At 34.7% G+C, this 25926-nt stretch overlaps 1 protein-coding gene across 4 annotated transcripts in view; it reads left to right on the top strand.

Annotated features, from left to right (window-relative positions):
• The first annotated feature begins 1087 nt into the window (after positions 1-1087).
• Rel (REL proto-oncogene, NF-kB subunit) overlaps positions 1088-25926 on the top strand; it is a 32472-nt gene continuing 7633 nt past the window's right edge. For 2 of the 4 annotated variants that reach the window (XM_071601600.1, XM_071601601.1), the window contains exons 1-5: positions 1524-1655; positions 9711-9853; positions 13088-13236; positions 18149-18240; positions 25502-25642. In XM_071601600.1, the coding sequence (XP_071457701.1) occupies positions 1643-1655; positions 9711-9853; positions 13088-13236; positions 18149-18240; positions 25502-25642 (538 nt within the window). In that variant the 5' untranslated portion in view covers positions 1524-1642. Of the gene's footprint in view, positions 1226-1523; positions 1656-1800; positions 1865-9710; positions 9854-13087; positions 13237-18148; positions 18241-25501; positions 25643-25926 lie in introns of those variants that run through there. The other 2 variants (XM_027934444.2, XM_071601602.1) reach the window with 2 other exon arrangements.

The following is a 25926-nucleotide window of genomic DNA, read 5'->3' on the forward strand; positions in this document are numbered from 1 at the left end:
TTTACAAAATGAAGATATCAACACATACTAGACAAGGCAACAGGTGTTTATTAGCAAATGAAAAAAATAAAGTTATAATGGATCCTTTAATGCACTAAATGCTCGTTTCAGCGTCCCCTTCCTCATGGGTATCTGTCAAATCTCAAGATATAGTGTCCACTCACTGCGTAACGAGGAACTCGCAGTGCAGAACTTTTGAGTTTAAAAGGTTTTAGTACATAAAATACGTAGTTAACCAAGCCCTCAAAATGTAGATATAAAGAAGGAAAATCAGACTGCGGGGGTCCCCTATGCAAATACACGAATTACAAATGAACCTCGCCGACGGCCGCTTCCGCACTTCCCCTCGAGGGCACGCCGGGACGCCCGCGCTCCAACGCGCCCCGGCGCGGGGGTGGAGATTTGCATGTGCGAAATCGGGAAGAGGGGGAACTACCTATCGAAAACCCCGGGCCGTTCTCCACACCCCACCCCCCCAGCCAGGAGGCCGCCCGGCCCGCCTCCAGGTGCTCCCGGGCGACCGACCCTCTCGACGTCACCTCACCCTCCCACCAGCTCCTGAACTTTAAACCACACTCCGAAGGACAACCCGGAGGAGGGGGATTTCTCGGGAGCCGGCGGCCTTCTCACGCTCAGAGCCGTCACCTCCGAGCTGCCGGAGCTCTTTACCGTCCCCACACTCCCGCAGACCCCGCGCTGCAGCATCTGCACCCGGACCCAATCACGCAGCAATTCTAGGGGCGCGCGCGCGGGGGCGGGGAGCGCGCGGGGGCGGGGCCGGGGCCGGGGCGGGTCGCGGGCTGCTCAGTGCGGGTGCGCGCGCGCCAGCCTCGAGAACGCTCCGCCCCCCCGCCCCCGGGAAAGGCGGTGGGGAGCGCTACGTCAGCCGCGGGAAATTCCCCTCCCTCCGGGCTGCCAGCTTCTTGGCCGGGCTAGCGCTCGGCTCTCGTCCCGCTCCGCCCCCTGCTCCTGTCTCCCGCTCGCTGGACGGGCGACAGTGGTGACCCTGAGCGCGAGAATTCAGGGGGTGGGAAGGTGTGAGCCGCAAGCCAAGGGGAGGGCGGGAAAGAGGAGGAGGCCCGGGGGTGGTCAGGGGGACTGGGGTCCCGACGGCAAAGGTCCCGCGGCCTCCTGACTTGACTGGCGGCTGTCTGGCTGACGGCCTCGGGCCCCGACGTTTGGAGCTGCCGGCCCGACTGCGCGGAGAGCGGAGCCATGGCCTCCGGTGAGTGCGCCCATCGCGGCTGGACGGGGAAGGAGCTCTTCTGCGGGGTGGTGCTGCCCTGGGATTCGGGATCTGTTTTGATGGCACATTCTGGCTTTGAAATCGCCTCACCTGGCAAATTGTCAGAAAAAGTTACCTGCTTGAAGGTTTGCGTGCGAAATCAAAGCCGCGCTGTGTAATCTGATGCTCTTGTAATAGCCGGAACTTTAGAAATTCCCAACAACTTGATTTCGGGATTAGGGAAGTAATTAAATAAGGGAGGACGAAGAGTTCTTGTATTTAAAGGTTGAATTGTATTGAAATGGTGGTTTTGTATTTTTGGACGAGAATGAGGAAGCTTCAGACCTCGGGCGAACTCTCTCCCTGTTTAGATTAATTTCATCAAGTTCCAAGTTCTTGTGCTGACAGTTGTGTAAAATGTGGCGCTGCCGTAAGTTTCTTAGTGTTATTTTAACAGGTATTAAGTGGAAACGAAGTGGATGACTTTTACTGGGAACTCAAGCGCAGACTTTTCTAACTTACCGAGTAGAGACGTCGAGTTCCAAGTCCCCCTCTTGTTAGCAGCAACGGGGAAAGGATTTTGAAACTATTTGTGCTTTAAAATAATGGCTAGGCATGAAAACAACGGAATCCCCTAATGTAAATATTTCTTTTCGTCTATAAATGGTTGGATTTGTTGCTTTGCAGGGAAACAAGTTAAGAAACAGCTTGCAGGGAAAGGGCGGAAGAGTTGTATAGATAGCCATGATGTAGGGCTGCCTGTAACTCAAAGCGGGTAAGTCAAGTAGTCTAGGTTGGATCATTACCGGGATTTTGGCGGGGTGAGGGTGGGGGTGTTGCAGTTGCACTGCCCCAGCACCGGGTGCAGAGCAAGCAAAAGCCGGAAGCCTAAAATGACACCTTAAGGCTGTAGTAGGAGGCTGAATGAAGAAGGGTCTTGTTTATTCTTGACCCGCATGCTTCCTACTGCCTCCTGTAGTGACCCTCGGTAGAAAGCTGATGTCTGGTAGAGAAGAGGAAGTAGAAAGCAAAAAGAACCTCTTTAAAGGGTTGAGCAGAACAATACCATAGCTACTGCTGTAAGCTGAAAAGGAAATTGGGGTGTTTCACATGACATTTGATTTCAGTTTGTCTGTGGTTTTCGTGTGAGAAGACAAGTGTAGTTTAAAATATTTCAACTTTCCCTTTACTCACTTAAATGACCCCAGACTTTCAGAGAATCTTGAAAATATCAATTCAATAGATGTTTAGATTAAAAGTACAAGGATGACATCAAATGTTTAGTTTATTGGTTATCAGGAAGAGATGTTGTATGAAAGAACTAATGAATGGTGAGCATTTTAAGTAAAAAAGGTCCACTGTTGGCTATTTGACCAGACTAATCTTTCATATATGTAATACTTAAAACTTTTCTAAAATAGAAAAAAAAAACACAATCGTTTCTACATAGAGTATTGTAAGACCTACCTGATTTTAAAATGTGATGCAACTTAAACTTGTTTAATGACAGTATATTTTTGTTATGAGGACTGAGTCTCTAAATTGAAAGGGAAGTGTAAAGAAACTGAAAGTTCAAAGATTTGGAAGTTGTAGGGTGGTTATCTTTTTTGGTCTTTTCTAAAAAGTTGCATTAAATGGAACTATTTAAAATACAACAAGTTATTTAAATTGTAATTCAGTTATTTGCAACTACTAGGTAAAAAAAAAATGTTTAAAGAAGTCAGGTTATACTTTTTTTTAATCAGATGTAAAGACCTTAAAGAGAGAAAAAGATTCATTAAATTATAAATTCCCATTCTGATTTGGAACTAATTTAGCTGAAAGAGTGACAGGAAAAAATTTGTTTAATGAGTTTTTATTTACTTTAGATTCTGTTTGTAGTAAGATAGTATTAAAAACCTCAAAAAGTACTTTTATTGATTACCAAGCATTTAAGACTATTTCTTCATTTCTCACCAGATGTTATATGTAAATAGGTATGTGTAGTTGAAGAGATGATCCCTATAATGTAAAAGTAACATAAGAGCATAATCATCATCAAAATTATATAAATTATATAAATGCTATGAGTAGCTGGTATTTTATATAATGATTCTAAATGTTGTAATATAAATTGACAGATTAGTTATTTAGGGTTTCATAACTTGGTCATTGTTTTTCATTGCCTCCCCCCTTTAAACAATACTCCTGATTCTAATTTCTTGACACAATTAATTAGAATAGGCAAAGTGAAAAAAATGTGTTCCCAAACCTATCAAAGCTGCATAGTTAAGTAGACATTACCTTTGTATATTTATAATTCTATTCTATTTAATGTAAGTATTTTATGTCTAAATTGGAAACTTTTCAGTAAAAAAAGCAAAATGTTCTTGTGTATACGTGACTATGTTTACTAATAATTAGTACTCTCTTTGGTTAAGTTATCTTAAAATTTAGATAATTTCTTTTTATGCACATTTTTCTGTAGTATGACTCTGCTATGTAACAGAATAGAAAGTACACAAAAAATTGTTTTTGTGAACCACAATACTTAACCACCTCTTTGTAGTATGAATTTCAAGAGAACTATTTTTCTCTTGAGTAAGGAGAAAAAAATGGATGTAAGTATATGGCAACTTACTCTTTAATAATAGAACTGGAAGTTAGGATGGATAGCTAAAGCAAATGACTTTTTTAAGTAAAAGATTGCACACAAACATGAATGTTCTTTTAGAACTGTAACACATGAAAAAGAGATAACAGTGGTATAAAAATTGAAGTGATATATAATAAACATAAGGAGAATGAGTGAATGAAATGAATCATAAGTAGCAACATCTAGGGGTATGTCCTATTGTTCTTTAATATAACAAGTCACTCAAATTTCTTTTGTTCCAACTCCTTCCCATTTGTGTTCTCTGTACATGATTGCGTTTGTAGGCACATGACCCAAATATTATATAGGATAGATTTACACTAAAAAAATTATTTGTTTACTTGAAATTCATATTTAACTCGCCCTCCTGTATTTTTAAGTCTAGAAATCTTAACAGATGATTTGGCCCTGCCATGTATTTTTTTTTTTTTTTAATTTAAATACCTGTATAATCTGGGACAGATTTTAAACGTTTCTCTACTTTTTCACCCGGTAGGTCAAAAGTTTTTCTCCCACCTCTATAGCAGTGGAATCTCTATTGCCAAAATCTATAATATCCTTTTTACCTTGTGGTGCATACATCAGTTGACTACTCATTTGAAAATTCCATTACCTGGATTCTTAAGGCCAATTCAAAGTCAATCTGTTGTATTGAAGTAAACTTTGATAGATCTTGTTGGAGGAAAAAAGAATAGATCCTATTTTCTTTTTTTCCACCACGAGTAGAGGTGATATTTGGAAAAGTATGTATTCTTAGCCCCTTTTGCTCCTTTGGGTCCCAGGCAAAATGTCATCTAGGAGCTCTATGAGAGAGAGAGGCACTCTAGTCAGCTTTCTTAACTGTGGTGTTTTGACACATTGGCATTTCAAATATTTGTGTATTGTACTGCAAGAAGTATGTTAGAATATTTATTTTGTAAATGGTTTATTTTTAAAACAAATTAGAGCAGTTGAAGGCTATCCCTTTGTCTTTTTCTCTTGCTTACATTTTGAATAATCTGTTTTGATCAGGAGAGAAAAAGGAGTTACAACTAGTCAGAATTGCTCTGCCTTATTTATCCAGGAAGCAGACCTGAACTTGGGATTGCTGCTTCAGATATATGCATCATTGTTTCTACTTCTTCAAGTTTTAGGGCTGTGGTTCTTGAATTAGGAATGTGTTAAACTGGCTTGAAAGGCTCTTTCAGAAACAGCTTTACCCTTGAAGAGTAGTACTTCCTGTTGGGCTCTGAGATGGGGTCAGGGCATGTCCAATGTTTTGGAAAAGCTACTTAGGTGTTTCTGATGTACATCTCCAGTACAAACTTTGTTCTAAAGATTTTATTGACTCTTACACTTGCTTATACAAAGATGAATTATTTTATTAAACTACTTGCTTATACCAAGATGAATTATTTTATTAAACTAGAATATATTTATTTTAGATTGCAGGTATTTTTTTTTAAAATGTGCTGAATCAGTTATTGTAATTTTACCCCTAGCTGCTTTTTATGTTTGTTGTTTCTTAAGTTTGGTATCCTGGAATCTGAGCTGTCACTGTAGCTAATGTCATTCATAATTTTTTTTCTCATTACTTTATTTAATTTTAAATTTTATAGTTTTATCACCCGTAAAATGGGATAAGTTCTTTCTTTATGAAGATTAAAGTTAGGATCAAATATATACAAAGTGCTTTAAAATTATATTAAATGTAATTACTATTTTTCACTGTATACTTAATACTGATTCCTAATGCTAGCAATAAGATTTTAATGAATATGGAACTGGTTATGTAGCTTGGTGGTAGAGCTCTTGCCTTGCATGTGCAAGGCCCTAGATTCAATCCCCAACACCACTGGGGGAAAAAAAAAAGATTTTAGTGAATGTGTGTATTTCTGACAATTGGTAATCTATTTTTATCTTTTACTTCAATGTAATTTCTTTTTTTAATCAAAAACTAATACTTTATTGTGTGATTTTTATATAGCACTCTTTTTTTCCTTAGTGCAAATAAATCATAAATATACATTGCAAAAATTTGGGCTATATTTCAGATGTTCTGGTCTGCATTAGCATTTTACAATACTGTTCAAAACATAGGGACAATCCTAGTTTTACGCAGTATTGGTTAAAGAAAAATACAGTAATCAAATTGTTTAGAACTCATTTTGAAGACATTTCAGTGCTTTTCAAAACTGTAGTGACATTCAGTAATCTTAGTTAAGAGTACTCATTTTTCCCTACAATTCCCTGATTTATATTTTACCTTCTTCTACTCCATATGTGACTACATTTCAGCACTTTTTATCTGTGGGAAGAGTGGCATTTGCAAAACCGTCCTGAGGAAGGAAATAACTGTTGCATTGTACTGATATATAATATAAATTATTTATAGCTAGGAAGTTTTAAAAATCACAGCCACAGATAAATAAATCAGCATATGAATGGGTGTGAGGAAGTAGGAAGGTATGGCAATTCTAGTACCTACAAAGCACTGCTTTTTTCATCATAGCAGAATATAATGAAGAAGATCTATTAATCATTAATATAGTCCTTTCATGTTTGAGTAACTTGCACAAACAAAATATCTTCAGATTTTAAATCATTCACCCAATAGATATTTACTTAATATTTGTATATAAGGCACTTATGAATAATGTAATTTCTGCCTTCAAGTATCTAAAAGAAATAAAGCAGGTAGCTTTATTTCAAGAACAAATAAAATGAATCCTCCCTGAATTAAAGTTATTTGGAATAATTATTATAAACAAAAGTACTATTTTTATTTACAGGAAGAGGAAATTATTTTCAGCTGGGGAGGTATAGAATATTACAAAAAATTTGGTTACTTGGTTGTTAGTGAAACTTTTTACCAATTAAGAACTTCCGTAATAGAAAAAGTAAACTTCAAGAACTTTTCAGTACACAATATTATATGATAACTAATATTTATGTCATTTTCAGCATTTAAAAAAACTTTTAAAAAGTATTCTATTTAATCTTTTCAACAATTGCTTTTCTGTTCTTTTGTCTATAGACTTACTTCATTAACACACTAGATAGTTTTTTAAAATGTCAATAAATCACTGCTCACTTTGCTCACAATGAGCCTAGAATTTTTATTTATACTCCTCCTCCTCCAAAGAAGCTAACAGTTTACTATCAATGATGTAATTCTGTATCAGTTTCCCACCAAGACACCTTAAAGTAGTGTGCAGGGATTTATTTGACCTTTTGTTCAACCACATAAATTATTTAAGATGTCACTGAAAAATACTGTTGATTTTAACTATTGAGAGGGAAATGTACTTCTTTTAGATATACCTACAAGAATGTATAAAGATAGGAAATATTCAAAATTGTAATGTGATTTTGAAATATACAACGACATAAATTGTGGAAATATTCAAAATTGTAATGTGATTTTGAAATATACAACGACATAAATTGTGAAATACTCATTTGTATGCATGCCTTGTGGTTTTTCAGTAAAATTGAAAAAAGAGTTATGAACTTGATTGAGTTAGTTTTTCCTGGCCCTTTGTGTTTTGAATAAACAAATAGGTAGTAGCTTCAATACAAGAAGTCTGATTTAAGCTGAATAAAATTGAAGATAACAGTAACAATTTATTTAGTGACCCAAAGTAGAAATGTGGTGTCATCAATACTTCTTTTAATTTTTCTTTTGATGCCTAATGCCTAGGCACCCCAAATACTGGCAGTTTTATCTTTTAAATGAACCTGGATTCCTATTATCACTGCCTTATTTTAGACACATGCTCATCATTGCCCACATGACAGTAGTCTCCACTTATCCACAGTTTTGGTGTTGATAATTCAGTTACTTGTGGTCAGCCATAGTCCAAAAATAATAAGTGAAAATTTCCAGAAATAAGTAATAAGTTTTCAATAACTATTGTTAGAATATATCGTTCTATTTTTTTATTGTTGTTAATCTCTTATTGTGCCTAATTTATAAACTTTAGCATATATAGGTATGTATGTATAGGACAAACATGGTATATATAAAGTTCAGCACTGTCTATAAAGTTTCAGGAACCCACTGGGGGGTCTTGGAACATATCCCCCATGGATAAGGGGGGAACTGTTGTATTTTAATGGACTCTAAATTGATCACCTTGCTTTTTACTTTCAATATGTCCAGTACCACCAGAGTTCTTATTCTCGAATGCTATTCTGATCTTATGATTTCACTGCATAAAAATAATGATTCCTCATAGCACATAAAATGAAATCTGTATTACTTTGTGTGCTCTGAGTTTTGGTTCTCTAAGAGTAGAAACATACTCTACTTCCATTGGTGATACCTAAATAAACTCTTCTATGGACACACTCTTCTTCCTTCTCCCTAGAATGCTTACCTTTTTTCTTTCCTCCTCTTTTCACCATGTCATATGTATAACAGTAAGAATTTTAACACATGTGATGTCTGATCCTCACAACAACACTATGAGGTAGTGCTGTTATGATTATCATTCCCATTTTACAGAGGAGACTAAGAGATTTTAATAACATTTCCAGGGACTTACTGTTAAAAAATGGCTAGGTGGGATTCAAAAGGCCTCTTCTTATACTTACCTAATAAGACCCACTGTTTTATCTTTTCTGAAATTGCTTGCATTCTAACAGGATAACCTCAGTGAAATGGATTTATAATTGTGGGAATTTAGAAATCACTAAATGGATTGGGGGAGAGTCTTTTTTTTTTTTTTTTCTTTTTTGAATGGAAGATGTCTTCATACCCCTGAAATGAAAACACATTGTTAATTACCCCTTTTAAGCACAATTGAGTATCTTTATTGAACTTTTATTTCCATGATTTGGATAATAAGAAAGGGTAAAGATACATATGTTTTAAACAGCCTTATTAATGTATAATTAATGTATAACAAATTACACATTCTTAAAGTACACAATTTGGTAAGTTTTGACCTATGTGTACAACCTAAATCATCACCACAATCAAAATATTTAACATGTCCATCATCCCCTAAACTTTACCCCATTTTAGGCAACTAGTGATCTGCTTTCTTTTATTATAGTTTACTTAGTCTAGAGTTAGCTCTAAATGGACTTATACCATATGTGCTCTTTTGGTCTGGCTTTGTTCACTCAGCATAATTATTTTAAGAGTCATTCATTAAGTATGTGTATCAGTAGCTTATCCTACAGGTGCAATTTTGAATAATATTGCTATATAAAACAAATAGTTGCGGTTTCTTTTCCTCCATAGTGTCTTATATTGTAGAAAAAGTTTAGATGGGACTGCTTGAAAATTCTTTTGAGCCTGAAGTCTCTTCTGGGGCTTGTTTTAGTATACAGTGTACAACATTGTATAACATTCCAAACTTATGCTTTTGCAAGAGTTTAAATTATTTTCATTTTTAGGGAATGATCTTTTCACCTACTTCCAAGAATCCAGTGTTAAGCCAAACAGTTAAATATGTTTACTCTCTTGGGAAGTATAATGTACTGCTGAATACTATCTTCTTCATCATTCTGGGGCATCTTGGGGAAAACCCTTCTGCTTGATCTCATGTGGAAAGTGAATATTTATGAAGTGGTTATTTTAGAACTTGATATTGGCATTAGCTGTGGATATTAAGCAATAAAGCATTAATTAATCAGTTGATTTGTATGACTTGTGTTAATACTATGAGCTCAATTTGAATGGAAACAAAAGATGTGTCTTCCAATCAATCTTGGATAATTACATTACAACCTTGTTAATGTTGGGAGGGAGAATCTTTGTTTTAGTCTGTTGTTTAAAAAAAAAAAAACCCAAATTGTTAGAAATCTATTATAATCCTATTGTAATCTCACTGAACCCTTCCCTTTTAAAATTTTCAGGTGGGTATAACCCATATATAAAGATAATTGAACAACCCAGGCAGAGGGGAATGCGTTTTAGGTACAAATGTGAAGGGCGATCAGCTGGCAGCATTCCAGGAGAGCACAGCACTGAGAACAATCGAACATTCCCATCTATCCAGGTAATAGATCCTTCTGTGTCTTTCTCACTTTTGGTTGATTGATATTTTAGCTATTGCAGTTATATTAAAGGCTCATTTTCTTTAATTACCTCCATAGTCTTTTTCCTTTATTCCCTTTTTTCTTTTAAATTAATCTGTATTAGATGGTAGGGACATTTCTTAATTATAATACAGTCTTCCCTGATGTAGATAATTACAATTATTTGTATATTAATCTATGTAGAGAGAATCACAGTGCTAAGTGTACATTGGCAGCTTTTGGATTATGATCCCTTTCATGGAACACAAAGCATTTAATGAGGAAAAAGTATTATGTTCATGTAGAGGTGAGGAAAATTACTGTGTAGATGAAACATGATTTTGAGAACTGAATCAGAATTCTTCCTGTAATGTCTTAGTCTAGGGCTTATCAAAAAGGAGAAGAACATTTTTTTTCCTTTTTCCTGATCTTTATTGCCTGCATCTGATACTCTGCATCATTGGCATCATTTAAAATAGTATAATTTTTTAAATATGGCTTTTTTCATATTAGCATAAGTTTCAAAAGTAGTTTTTAATTGACAATGACTTTGATAAATATACCAGTTTATTTTTATTTTTATTTTTTAGTTGCAGATGTACAAATTTATTTATTTATTTAATTTTTTAAAAGATTTTTACCATTCACTATTTAATACTGTCCAAAGTATTAAAAGCAAAATCGTTCTTTAAAAAATAGAAAATCAATAATAATGAATTTGACACAGAGAAGAAAATAATTCTGAAAACTCAGCCCAGTTTCTTATCAGAATACAAATTCCTAAATTCCAATTCCAGCAAGTATCATAAAATAGCTTAAAAATTCTAATGTGGGAAACAATCACCTCTTTGCCATAAAATACAGCTGCAGAAATGATTCTACAGTTCTTCTCATTTAAGACATAATGGGTGGGAAAGAATAAGAGACATGGAACAGAGTTCAGCTTTTGCAGCTCATAAAGGACAATTTTGATTCAACCTCCCACAGCTTCGTTTGCAATGCTTTCAAGACATCTTCCATCTGTTTTAGAGACTTTTCTATTTCAACTCGGCTTTATTTTTATGTGGTGTCGAGGATCGAACTCAGTGCCTCACATGTGCTAGGCAAGCGATCTACCACTGAGCCACAACCCCAGCCCCTGTACCAGTTTATTTTTGTAAATTATATTTCACTTACCTTTTAATTTTTTATCCTTTAAATGCCAATTTAAAAGCTTAATAGCAAGCTGGGCATAGTAGCACATGCTGTAGTCTCAGCTACTTGGGATACTGAGACAGGAGGATCACTTGAATCCTGAAGTTCAAGACCAGTCTGAGCAAATTAGCAGGATCTCATCTCAAAAAACAAAACAACAAAAACCTAATAGCAAAGTGAATTTTGAAAAGTGGTATTTAATTTTTTTATCAACAGATCTTTATTCACTATTTTTGGGGAGGGGAGTACCAAGGATTGAATTCAGGGGCACTCAACCACTGAGCCACATCCCCAGCCCTATTTTGTATTCTATTTCGAGACAAGGTTTCACTGCGTAGCTTAGCACCTAGCTTTTGCTGAGTCTGGCTTTGAATTCACAATTCTTCTGCCTCAGCCTCCTGAGCTGCTAGGATATCAGTCATGCACCACTGTGCCCAGCTTAATTCACTATTTTATAACTGCACTACTTACAGAGTTTATTCTGTTGAATTTAAAGAGAATTGTTAAATTATAGAATAAGGTAATGCCAACATTTTGTATTGAATTCCAAATTCCTATTTTCATTTATTTAACTAATACATAAAAACATAAAAAATTATATATATGAATGGCATACCATGTAATGTTTGATATATGTATGCACTATATAAACTTTAAATAATGTTAAACATACTTATCTCCTCAAACATTTACCATGTCTATATGGTGAAATATTCAAACTCCTTTCTTCTAGCTTTTTTTTTTCTTGGTATGTGCTGATGATTGAACTCAGGGCCTTGTGCATGCAAGGCAAGCACTCTACTAACTGCTGAGCTGTATCCCTAGCCCTTTTCTAGCTTTTAAAATATACAGTACGTTATTGTTATATCTAATCACTATACTGTGCAATATTATACCAGAGCTTCTTGCTCCCATCTAACTGTAGCAACTTTCTAATTTTAAGTCACATTTTTGGTACAGTATGGATTTGGTTTATCCAGATCCTTTTATTTAAATGTTAAAGGTAAAACACAATAAGTAAATTTTAAAAATTCTATTTTCCAATCCTTTGAGTCAATTTTTTCTTCTCCATAATTCTATTTATTCATTATGTCTCTAAAATATTTCTATGATCTGTATCCTTACCATTCCAGAAGGTCCTAAACACTTTCCAGCTTGAGTTCTATCTACTGTAAGCCTGTCCTAGAGTCTTGAGTGGTTACCTCTCTTCCACCCAGAAAGGCAACATATACTTCATGGTTACTGTTTAAATTATGCTTAAATTCAAATTTATGGATTTTAGTGCCCTCTACCTGGTACGCCACTCAGTCTACTTAACTACCTTGCTCCCTTAGGGTATGCTGTTTTTTTTATTCCCTGCTCATTCGTGCAAATTTGCTAGCTTTGAAAGTAAACATTAGTTTCTCTCCATCTCATAGTGTCCTCCTGCCTCTCCCATGCTTACTCTCCTTTGTACTGGGAATGTTCCAGATTTGAGTGAAATTTCATCTTATTAAACTCAGCTAGATTTACTGCTTATTACACCGGGAACACTTGAGATTTGTTTATATTATTTAATATAACTGATTAACGGTTACTTTGTGAAATTAAATCTTGCATGTTAAGTAAAATTATATTTATGTGCTATTATTTTGAGTGTGGTTTAACTATATATTTTCAAGGGATATTTATGGTATGATAGTACATCTAAGATAAAGGATTTAGTGTTCTAACATTTTAGTTCTTCCTCATGCTCTGTGATAAAAATTAAAGTATAATATTACTTGTTTTAAAAGGAAATAAATAATCAGATGATATGATCAGTTGAAATTAGGGCAGAAAATAATATGTCCAGCAGCTGAGAGGTAAGTTCTTTCCTACTGGTATTCTCTGGAAAGTTTCATCTCTACTGCAGTTTCTGGTCAGTTGAACTTTATTTATTTAGAGCTAATTACATTATATAAATTGAACTGTCAATTTAGTAAATCAGTTCTTAATAAAATATATTTATGAATCATATATTTAATCCCCCCTTTTTCCAGATTATGAACTACTGTGGAAAAGGAAAAGTAAGAATTACATTAGTTACAAAAAATGACCCCTATAAACCTCATCCTCATGATTTAGTTGGAAAAGACTGCAGAGATGGCTACTATGAAGCAGAATTTGGTCAAGAACGCAGGCCTTTATTGTAAGTACATAGTCACAAACATCTTTTTTTAATATATATATTTTTGTAATTGTAGATGGACAGAATACCTTTATTTTAAAACAGAGTGGCAGGATCAAACCTAGTACCTATGCATGCTAGGCAAGCGCTCTGCCACTGAGCTACAGCCCCAGCCAATAGTCAAAAACATCTTTAGGAATAGGACAAGTATAGGATGTTCTATTTCCTGTCCATGATCATCTGTTACTTTTTAGCAGAATAAATTAATTTGTCATACTATTTACTATGTGTATACTTAAATTTTCTTACTATTTGCGTTAGAACTACATTTTCATTCTTCATTAGAACACACAGCACATCACATGATGGTTAGCATGAATATTTCTTTTAATCAGTAAAGGTAAAAACAAACTTTATGTTGTGATTTTCTTTCTCAGTTTGAACAATTCCTGAAATTTTTATTCTATTTTTTCATGTAGTTAACTTTTGAAAAAATGCCACATATGAGAAAATAAGTTGGAAAACTAGAATTTATTAAGAAAGTGGCAGATTACAAAATTAACATACAACAAAAGTTCTAAGATAAAAAATTATGTAATAAGTTCATATGTTGGTGAGGCTACCAGAAGATGAGCCTGTTTAGTTAGTATAAGTTAATGAAAGCTTTCTGATAGGCAATTTAACAGCTACATAGCAAAAGCCTAAAAACTATGAAAGCACCTTGAGCCAGCAATTCTACTTCTAGGAATTTATTCCCAGGAAACTATTAAGCATTTTCAGACATTTAATGATGTTTACTGTAACTTTGTAATGGCAAAAAGTTATAAACAAGAAAGGATACAAGTTAAATAAAGTGGTACATTCACTTAGTGTACTTCTGAATAGTCATAAAACTAACATTGCAAATATGTCTGTTGATAAATAAAGAGATTCATAATAAGCTAGATAAATAAAATAGATTTTAAAACAAGATATGTTTTAAAACAAGATATGAAGAATAATCTTATTTTTGTTTAAAAAGTTTATACATATACATGGTAGTATATATGCTAAGGTATTAATAGTGGTTGTTTTTGGATGGGTAGAATTGTAAGGTTTCTTTTTTCCTAACTTGTTCATTTTTGTAATGAGCATGTATTGCTCTTGGGGAAAAATGAAACTAATGACAACAGAAATATTAGTAGGTTCCTTATATATTGATAATAACTATTCAGAAAATGCGTCCTCTTATTAATAATAACAACACAAAACACAAAATGTTTGGTAATATACACTTTGCAAGAAATAAATCCTGTCTGTATTATTTGACTTTCCCAATAGCATTTTGAACCTGACCTCTCCTGTCTGGAAATATTCTCTTTTCTTAATTTCTATGAGAACAAACGTATTTTACTTCCTTCTTTTCTGGCCATTCCTTCTTTCTTATTGTAGCAGTTAAATTTTTGGATTACTTCATTTATCCCAGGAATGACCTTTGTGGTTGCCCAGTCTTTATCCCCAATCCAGGATCCCATTAAGGATTACTCATTATATTTAGGATTATATTTAACATGAGAAACATAACATGTTTCATGAAACACTGGGCAAGAAATCTACAGAGGTGATCCCTTCAGGACACATGTGATCTCAGTTTTTTTTTTTTTTTTATTCTTGGTGATATTAATTGGCATTCTATTGTAAAGAAAGGATCTTTCCTTCTTTCCCTTCCCCATTTAAAAAGTGTCACTGTCAACTTATATTCTTATAATCATGGTATTATAGACCATTAGTGGCATTATTTTGATTTTCAAATTGACCCAGATTTGATCAAAACAAACCCCTTCATACTGTCTCCTATATCCTTTCAGTATGTCCCCATGTTTCTTCATACACTTCTTCACTTTCTGATACAACAATGTGTTCAAGACTTGAACTTTTCTTGATTCAGACCTTATATCATCATTTTTTTTCCCAAGGATCCCTAGTTCTTTTCACTAGGGAATGGTATTTAGTCTGATTGCTCTTAATGTTCTTTTAAATGTCTCAAAAAGACCCCAATAGAATATGCCCCAAACCATGATCTTAACCATGATCACAACCATGATCACAGCTCTTTTCCCTCAAAATTGTTCTCCTTTCACTGTACCTTGTCTTAGTGGTTTCTATAAAACCCCCATAGACCCCTCACATGTGTGTGAATCATTAAGATACCTCCTAAATAGCTCTTGAATCTATCCATGTCATCTAGTGAACTCCCATGAACTACCTCAACAGTTTTAAATTGGAGTTGCTGGGATAGCCTTAACCCTGGTGGTCTTGCATCACCTCTTTTTTTGATCTCCTCCCCTTAGTTTTCCTTCACTTTAGCCAGAGATATCTTTTAAAATACAAATTGAATATTTCCCTGCTTAAGACATTTTAATGGCTTTCTGTGGCTCTTGGAATAGGGACAGCATTCCTTCTGTGGCCTACCAGCCCCCATAGTCCACTTGTTCTAGCCTTCTGTTGGATTGTGCTTCCTCTGCCTTATCTCTATGCTTTCATCACAAAAGCCTTCCTTTGGTTTCCTCTGCTCACAAGGTTCTTCTGTAGGGGCCATTGCATGGAAGTCTCTTTCCTCTCCTCTTCCCTTAGTTCAGTTCTATTCATATTAAGAATCACTTCCTTACAGGGGGCCTGTGTCCACCCTGAATTGATTGACTCTCCCATCATAGACTTCCATAAATCATGTATATCTCCTTCATAAAACTTGTCATGATTTCAGTTTAGCATTTTTTGTGTGATTATTTAATAGCTATCAGATTATCCAGAGTAGAGGTTAGCAGACTTTTTCTGTAAAAAGCTAGATAGTAAAGATTTTAGGCTTCGCAGGCTCTAGGGTCTGTGTTGCAATTACTGAACTCTAATGTTGCAGCTTGAAATTCATGAGTATGACTGTTCTGTTATAAACTTAATTTACAAAACCAGGCAGTATGCTGGATATGGCCAGGAGTTATAGTTTGCCAACTCTTGTATGCAACTATAAACTCCATGAAGGGAGGATTGTATGTCCTCATTACTTTCCAGAATTTTTTTTTTAATATTTATTTTTTAGTTCTCAGCGGACACAACATCTTTGTTTGTATGTGGTGCTGAGGATTGAACCCGGGCCGCACGCATGCCAGGCGAGTGTGCTACCGCTTGAGCCACATCCCCAGCCCCACTTTCCAGAATTTTTAAGGGATACTGGGAACTTCTAAACTTGTTGAATGTGAATGAACAAATTAATAATTGATTCATATAATCTTTGTAATCTTTGGTTTCTGCGTATCAGAAATTTCCTTTTCTTATTCTTTTGCCATGCTGGGGATCAGACTCAGGGCCTTATACAAATGTAGAAAGTGCTCTACCACTGAGCTACACCCTCAACCTTCAGAATTTCAGAAATCTTCATTACTTCTAATATTCTTAGCAATCATTATTCAGATGAAACAAAATCATGTAGTATAAAAGTATGAAGAATTCTTAAAGATCTTTTGTCAATGAAAAATTAAGAATCAAACAAAAAATATTTCACAGTAAAGGACTACTTTTGAGGAAGAGGATTGTAATTATAGAATTTTAAGAAAGGATTAAGAATTCATGACTTATGTTTTAGTATTGGAAGTAGAGGAAGAAAATGCCAAAGATATTTTAGATTTTAACAATCAGAAGTCTGAATGTGCAGAGCATGAACATGAGACAGTAGAAGCATGGGAAGAGAGAAAAACAAGGCAGCCTCTGGGTGCAAGTGTCATATGAAGTTTGAATAAATGGTAATGTTACTATAATTGAGTTTTGCTTCCTTATTCACACCCACCCAACTTTAATGATGTCATGGTTTTTCCATGCGGGAACAAGTATGACTGAGTGGTGGTGGGGGAGTTCCCCTGACCATCATCTGTACTACACATATGCAAATTAGTAATATTTGTAGCTATTGAGAAGTTTTCCATAAATGACATTTTGAAACTTTTGTTAAATATTGTTGTTAGTATTAAACCTCTTTCTAATAAAATACATTTTAATACTTTTTTTTTTCAATACTTTCTTACAGTAACATCATGTAATATGGCACAAAACATATTCTACTGGCAGGGCTGCGCAGCCAGCATAAATGAATGGAGCTGATTGTGTTTAAGAGGACTAGTAGGCATTACAGCAAACTGTAGAGTTCTGCATAAATGAGATCCCCGATGCTCAGTCCCTACCAGTTGTTTCTGTGCCAACTTACATTACCAAACCTCTAAAATATTAAAGAGAATTCAGAATTTCCAGTGTTTATATGCAGTTACTTGATTTTAAATGTAGACAACATTCCTACATCTAAAACAAACACACCTGTGGACTTGAGGCTGTGGGCATCTTTTTATACCTTTTCCTTTATATGATCAAATACATAGATTTTACTGATTTGATCATGAATTTGGGAAGCAACGTTTTGCTTTTTGGTGTTCCTTTCCCGTGAATCTGTGTCTACTTTGGTAAATTTGACATAGGCATATTGGTAAGGTATAATTATAATATATAAAAATGCTATAATTCTATATGTACATTTTTCTTGTAGCAGTTCTTTTAGAAATATAACACTACTTTTCAAAATTCTCCCATTTTGCGGCTGGGGATGTGGCTCAAGCGGTAGCGCGCTCACCTGGCATGCGTGCGGCCCGGGTTCGATCCTCAGCACCACATACAAAACAAAGATATTGTGTCCGCCGATAACTAAAAAATAAATATTAAAAATTCTCTCTCTCTCTCTCTCTTTTAAAAAAAAATTCTCCCATTTTTATCATAGCAATTAGAAATACAATTCATGCTTTAATATCTCCAGCCAACAAAATAATGTCTCCTCAGTGTGGGATATATGCTTGGTTTCTATAGTTTTTCTTTTTGTTAACTAGAATGCAGTTTTGAAAGTTTATTCTTTTCCTTCTAGTTTTCAAAATTTGGGTATCCGATGTGTTAAGAAAAAAGAAGTAAAGGAAGCCATTATTTCAAGAATAAGTTCAGGAATCAATCCTTTCAATGGTAAGTATCATTTCAATTATCAGTGGAGAATGTCATTTTTTTTCTGTAAGAAAACTGGTTCTCTTTAAATGTGGCCTTCCTTATGCCACTCTTCCAACAGACAATATACATTGTGAATGTTAGTAGGTAAGGTATTGGAGGTATAGTAGGGTTATAAGATATTGGAGTGCATTTAATTCATAGGCATAGACCACAGCAAAACTTATTCCCAAGCGTAGAAGTAGTAGTACATAAATGGGAAAATCCCACAAGACATTTTCATAGTATATTTGTTTATATTCCTACATATTTACTATTCAGTGGATTTTATTTAGATAGCATTTATTAAGCATTTATACTTATAGCATTATCCTGTTGTGGCTCCTGGTACTTTTTAGCACTCTATATTGTTTGAATGGGTAAATGGGTTTTGAACTAGATATTGGTTTCTATAATAATGGTATTCTTCCTTCTAACATGTTCTGCAGCTACTTAAATAGGCATGTCAGGAATTGAATGACTATACAATTTATGATAAATAGATATATTTGTCATATTTAAGACATACCTATATTGTTGGTTTGTTTTTCCTGAATGTGTAAAAATAATTTAAAGGAAATAATGATAATTTAAGGAATGTGCTTACAGACAAGTACTATTTTTATGGACCATAGGATGTGCATCTCTTTTGTTGTTGTTTGTTTGTTTTTAATAATTTTTTTTAGTTGTACATGGACACAATACCTTTATTTTATTTATTTATTTTTATGTGGTGCCAGGGATCAAACTCAATGCCTCGCACATGATAGGCAAGCGCTCTACCACAGAGCCACAGCCCAGCCTGTGCATTTCTTTTTTTCTAGGTCTTAAATTTTCATACTATTTAGTATAAAGGTGAAAGCAAAATCCCCCTACCTCTCCTTTTGTCTCACTTGCCAGAGAAGGCTACTATTAAGTTTGATGTATATTTTTTTAGAATTTCCTTTATACATGTATAGGCATAAACAGATGTACATTTTTATGTAAAGGGAGCATTCTGTGCTTCATATTCTACTGCTTTAGTTTTTTCTACACAAGATTATATCTTAAACATCTTGTCAGTACTCACAGATCTATTTTTTTAACAGATTATTCTTTTGTTTGAATGGACTGTAATTTGTTTACCTAGTAATTGTAATGAACTTCTAGGTTATTTTCATTTCACTTAAAAACTCCATCAAATAGGCACTTTGAGCTCTTGTGTGAATATTTCCTTAGCATAAAATTTTCAGAACTGGTAAATTTATGGGTCAAGAGTATGCTCACTTAAAGCTTCAATTCAATGTCAAATTAAAAAAACAGATTTTTAAATTAAAGAAGCCATTCAAGTCTAGATGCAGTATAAAACAGGGAGATTGTTAATAGCTGTCATGTATTAAGGCCTTTTTGTATGTCAGGGAATAAATGTCATGAGCTTTATATACACTGTTTTATTGAATCATTAAAGCAACACTGCTTTATAGAAGAGAAAACTAAAGCTTTGGTCATATAACTGTCCCAAATCATGCAGAAATTTATCTGCTACTTCTGTGGAAGGTTTTCGTTTGTTTGTTGGCAGTCCAGAACCAGGCATTATATTAATAACATTTGATAATGCTTAAAGTAATTCCTGTTATATAGTAAGTGCTTTACATATTTTACTTCATCTAATTCTTGTGACAACCTATGAGGTAGGTGTTATTCATCTCTCCTTTGCGTAAACAAGAAAATGGATGCATAGAAAAACTAATTTGCTCCAGGTCATATAAATAATGAGTGGTAAAGGCAAAATTTGAATACAGGTAGCCTGGCTCCAAGATTTATGGTCTTAACAAGTCTGTATAGATTTGGAAAAGGAATAATCCTGCAGTTGGTTTTTCACAGTATTTATGTTTTCTGTTGTTTAGATTGTTTTTTGTTTATGTGGTGTTAGGGATCTAACCCAGGGCATTGCACATGATGTGTAAGTGCTCTACTTCTAAGCTATAGCCCCAGCTACTTTTTGGTTTTTTTTTTTTTTTTTTTTTGAGAATTTTTTAATATTTATTTATTTAGTTTTCAGCGCACACAACATCTTTGTTTGTATGTGGTGCTGAGGATCGAACCCGGGCCGCACGCATGCCAGGCGAGCGCGCTACCACTTGAGCCACATCCCCAGCCCCTACTTTTTGTTTTAACATCCATTCTTTCCTCCAGCCCTTTTGCCACTTCCCTTGTTTAGGAACTCATCATTTCATAATTTGAGTTGTAGCAGTTTTCCCCCAATCAAATCACAGGTCTTTAGAATAATACTATGATATAAATCTTATAATGGCTTCTTATATAGTTTAAAAATTAAATGGCCCCTACATTCAAAGTCACCTACATAAAGCTCTGACATCTTTTCTATCTTCTCGTCAACTGCTTCTCTTCATGAACCCTTAACAATTCCAGAAAAACTATTTGTTTAGTTTACTCACTTTGACCATCTCAGTCCAGTGTCTCCAGTCTTTTCACTGACATTGTAGGAATGTAAGCTTACATCGTTTTTAATCTTGACAGTTGTTGACAGCCTCTGAACTTGCATTCTCACCTTTATCCTTGATATCCTTCTAAACATCCAAAAGATCCTCCTAAAATCACTATGATCATTTCAGAACTCTGCTAATTATCCTTCAGTGCCACTTCTGCAGTGGTTTTCAACTTGAATATTCACAGGAATCCCATAGTACTTGTTTAAAATACAGATTCCATGGAATTATCGTTTGACCCAGCTATCCCACTCCTCAGTTTATACACAAAGGACTTAAAAACAGCATACTACAGTGACACAGCCACATCAATGTTTATAGCAGCACAATTCACAATAGCAGCACAATTCCACAATGTGGAACCAACCTAGATGCCCTTCAGTAGATGAATGGATAAAGAAACTGTGGTATATGTACACAATGGAATATTACTCAGCATTAAAAGAGAATAAAATCATGGCATTTGCAGGTAAATGGATGGAGCTGGAGAATATCATGCTAAGTGAAGTAAGCTAGTTCCAAAAAACCAAAGGCCAAATATTTTCTTAATATGTAGATGCTGATCCATAATGGGAGTAGCGGGGACATAGGAGGAATGGAGGAATTTTATAGATAGGGCAAAGGAGAGGGAGCAGGGCAAAGGGGAGGGAGCAGAAAGGAGGTGGCATGGGGGTAGGAAAGATGGTGGAATGAGATGTACATCATTACCCTAGGTACATGTATGAAGACACAAATGGTATGACTTTGTGTACACCCAGAGACATGAAAAATTGTGCTGTAAATGTATACTATGAATTGAAATGCATTCTGCTGTCAGGTATAACAAATTAGAATAAATAAATAAATTTAAAAAAATAAAATGTAGATTCAAGACCACATTTCTGGGTCTGGTGTGGGTCCTGGGAATCTGCATTTTAAAAGCACATTTAGTTCAATGTTTCTTCTTTGTGATTCACAGTAAGAAAGAGATTTTATTTCTCCACTCTTAATACATATACAAACATATGCAATACAATACATATGCAAACTCCACACCTTTACTACAGTACCCTTAATATAAGCATTAATGCTCCCCTCCTCTTTCCCTCCCTCCCTTCCTTCATTCCTATCTATGCTTGCCTGCCTTCCAGAAACTGCCTTTTCAATTTACTAAATTAATTTCAGTAGGTCCCAAACTACAATTAGACAATTTCTGCTCCTAAGTGATTCTGGTATAGGTAAACCATAACCACATTTTGAGAAACTAATCTGCTTGCTGAATTCAGCTTCTCAAGCATGACATTTGAAGCCCTTCATGATCCAGTTCTTTTTTCCATTCCACCTTTCCCCCTCTCTCCACTTCCTGCCCTTCCTTTCCCTACCACTGATTGTACACATTTGCACTTTGGCTTTCCCATTCTGACCTGTTTGTACTATTGGGAGAGCCATATTCTTTCTTGCAACTAAACTGTTATATGTGCAGTTCCCTTGCATGGATTGCCTGATTTGCTTGATGAATTCTTCCTGGTCAGCCTTCATATTTAAGTGTAAAGATCACCCTCTTTAAGCCTTTCCTACCTTCACTGACAGAGCTAAATATTCCCCCTGTTTGCAACAGGTTTTTTTTTTCTTTTTTTTGAACTGAGGGTTGAACCCAGGGGTGCTTATCCACTGAGCTACATCCCAGCCCTTTTAAAATATTTTATTAGAGACAGGGTCTCACTTGGTTGCTAAGTGCCTCACTGATTTGCTGAGGATGGCTTTGAACTAACTTGCTATCCTCCTGCTGCAACCTCCTGAGCCTCTGGGATTACAGGAGTGTGCCACTGTGCCTGGCTCCAAAGTTCTTGTATATATTTCTAATATGGTTTGCTATAACTTTGTTTACATGTTTCTCCTTCACTAAATGGTGAAACTCTGGAGGATGGGGACTGTCTTCTGTATATTTCTGCCACCTGTTCTAGTGTCTGGCACATATAGTGACTTAATTAAAACTTCTTGAAAGACTAAATGAATAAATGAATGAGTAAACAGGACTTGTTTATACCTGTCTACCCAATATCTTCAAGTTGTTTTTCTTACCTGAAATCCCCTGAAAGCCTTCTCAGTTCTTTTAGGCCCAGGGTAGTAGTCTGTTAATTATATAATTTGCTCAGCAGATTGCGTATAATTCCAAACAATCTCTTCTCTTCTCTTGCCTTTTTTTTTCCAGAATGCCAACCCTGAAACATGCTAGGCAAGTGTTTTACCACTGAGCTGCACCTTCCCATATCTTGACCCTCTGACTCTTCATGATCTTGTTAGCTCTCTGATACCTTTAGAAGAATTTTGTTTCGTATGTTATCCACCTTTTTTAGTTCTTACAGTAGAGTTGATTCCACTTACATGTCATCTGCCATTACCAAAAATAGAATCTCTTTTGTTAGCTTTTACTTAATAGTTTTCTTAAGCAGGTTATAAGATATCTAAATGATTATTCAACAAATTTTCAGTCATTCATTGAGGAAATGTATAATATCCATTGAATGTAAACTACTATGTTCTCTGTTCTCTGTCAAGTGAAAATTTAAGGATGTTTCAGACACCTATTCTGACTCCTTGGAACTTTGTCGAATAGGATAAAAGAGGCATGCATAAATGATTATTATGTAAGAAAACTTTAACTGCATAAAAAAGTTAGAGGTCAAGTGTTCTACTGAGTTAGAATGAGTTTAGACTTTATAGAAGGAAGCTCTGAGCTGGGTCTTCATCCTCACACCAAATCCTATGTTGGGTAAAAACAAGTATTACTCATGATTCCTGTCAGTTGTTTTTAACCATTTTGTGCAGAAATGAAGTAATTTTGATGAAATAACTGTATTTGCACATATGGAGTAAAATTCAAAGCAAAATGGTATAGTGATCTTTTGAGATATAGGTATAATTTCTTCCCTTTGATAGAACCCAGTACATGATTAAATGTTTTTAATGTTTTTGTTTTGTTAACTAGTTTATTTTTTATATAGCATTTTAAAATATTTTAAGTAAACTTTATTGAGATATGAAATCCACTTAAATATATTCTCCCATGTAACCTCAAAATATAACCTCTCCATTATCCCCCAAAGTATCCTTCATCCCTTTCTCAGTTCCCTCCCCAGACTCTGGCCCAGTCACCTACTAATCTTCTCTGTCACCATATATTAAGTGTTTCTACAGTTTCATGCAAATTGAACCATGTAGTCTATTGCTCTTTCTTGTCTGGTTCTTCTTGCTCAGCATGGTGTTTTTGAAATATATCCAAGTTGGGGCAAAAATCCATAGTTGGTTCCTTTTTATTGCTGAGCATTACTGCATTGCATGGTTATGCCATAGTTTATTTATCCATTCGTATAGATTTGTTTTTAAACTTGTCAGGAGCACCTAGCTACTCATTATATGCGTGTGCATGTGTGTGTGTGTGTGTGTGTGAGTGTGTGTGTACTGATTACTCATCTTTGAAACTGAGAGACAGTGAGATCTTGAACTCCAAATTTACAATGCTATAAAACTTGGTTTTGAAGAAGGAAACCTCTTATTGCCTCCTTAATTAAGATGCCAGAAGAGTGTGCTACTATAATACATGTGTTGGCATCACAGCATTTTGACTTTTTATTATACAACTGTGTTCTTATAGACTCAAATGTTAGAGTCTATAAGACTCTAGCTTGAGAATGATGATATTGAGACAAATTTAAATGTTGTGATAATTACTGAGACTGTGTGAGTACAAATAAATTAAAACAGTATGAAACTGTTTTTATTAGTTATTGCCTATAGTACTAAGGAATTTGGTTAACTGTTTTTTCAAACTTAGTATTTTACATTTTAATATTTTATACAGTAAGTGTTAAAATATAAAATTTGTAACATTTAATATATATATTTAAGCATTTAAAAATATAGCTGAATTGTTTATGATTTGTTATAGCTTATGGTATTCTTTGAAAATGCAGTAATATTTTTTTGTTGGAACTGGGTTTCTTTTCAAACATCAATATAAAAAACTGTTCTTACATTTTATTTTGTCATGAGTTTTTATTTTTTTCAGAACTGCAAAATTTTCCTACTGTAGGGTTTTTTGTTTTTGAGCAGACTTAATTTACAAATGAAGTATCTTATAGAAACTAGCTATCTTATATCATTTGGTATCTTCTTGGCACTTCATCCCTAAAATATAGATCTCAATTTTAATAGATATTCCTGTGTGTATGTCATTTTCATGTGGACTGTAAGTAAAATTTTCTAGTAGAGTTTAATTTTTAAAAGCATAAGCTCTGGAGTCAATGGCCTGGGTTCAGATTCCCACCCTACCACTTCCTAGCTGTAAAACTTTGGACAAATAATTTTGTCTCTTTAAAACTGGGGAAATAATTCCTGGAAGATTTAGAAGATAACTTAAACTAAACCAAATACAGATTTGTTGAATGAATATCTCTTCTCTGTTATGTATAACTTGCATCCATTTAAAAAAAAATCAAATTGTTATTAATTTCATTTTGGGGTTCTATTCTAAGTGTCAGCTTACTAGAATAGTTACTTCCTAAAAAGGCTATAATTTATCAAATACTGTTAGATAGTGACTACTTGATAATAATAAAAGGCATTCTTGAGACTGGGTACATTCTGTTTTTGTTAGTACAGATTTGGTTGCTATTCAAGCTTATTGGATATAATGGATGGGGAGTAAGACATAACAGGATTTTAGCTCTGTGTGACTATTCTGCATTTAAAAAAATATGTTTATACTTGTTCAGTCCCTGAGCAACAGCTGCTTGATATTGAAGATTGTGATCTCAATGTGGTGAGACTGTGTTTTCAAGTTTTCCTCCCTGATGAACTTGGTAATTTGACAACTGCTCTTCCTCCTGTTGTCTCTAACCCAATTTATGACAACCGTAAGTGCTTTATTTTCTTGTATTTGTAGTCTTAGCTTGTTTTTGTTTTTAAAGACTAGTTTAATTATTAAAAAATTTTTGGTATTTGGGAAAACAGTATATTCATCATAAGAAAAATTCAAATACTATAAAATACACAAAGAGTAAATCTCCTGCAATTTTATCCTCCAAAGATAATCACTGTCCTCAAACACATATTTTACCAGTTTTTTCTTTATACCAACAAATAAATCATCATCAGTCATATACACAATATAGTTTAAAAATATCATCATTGATCTTTC

The sequence above is a fragment of the Marmota flaviventris genome, chromosome 14, assembly GCF_047511675.1.
Source record: "Marmota flaviventris isolate mMarFla1 chromosome 14, mMarFla1.hap1, whole genome shotgun sequence".
Classification (NCBI taxonomy): domain Eukaryota; kingdom Metazoa; phylum Chordata; class Mammalia; order Rodentia; family Sciuridae; genus Marmota; species Marmota flaviventris.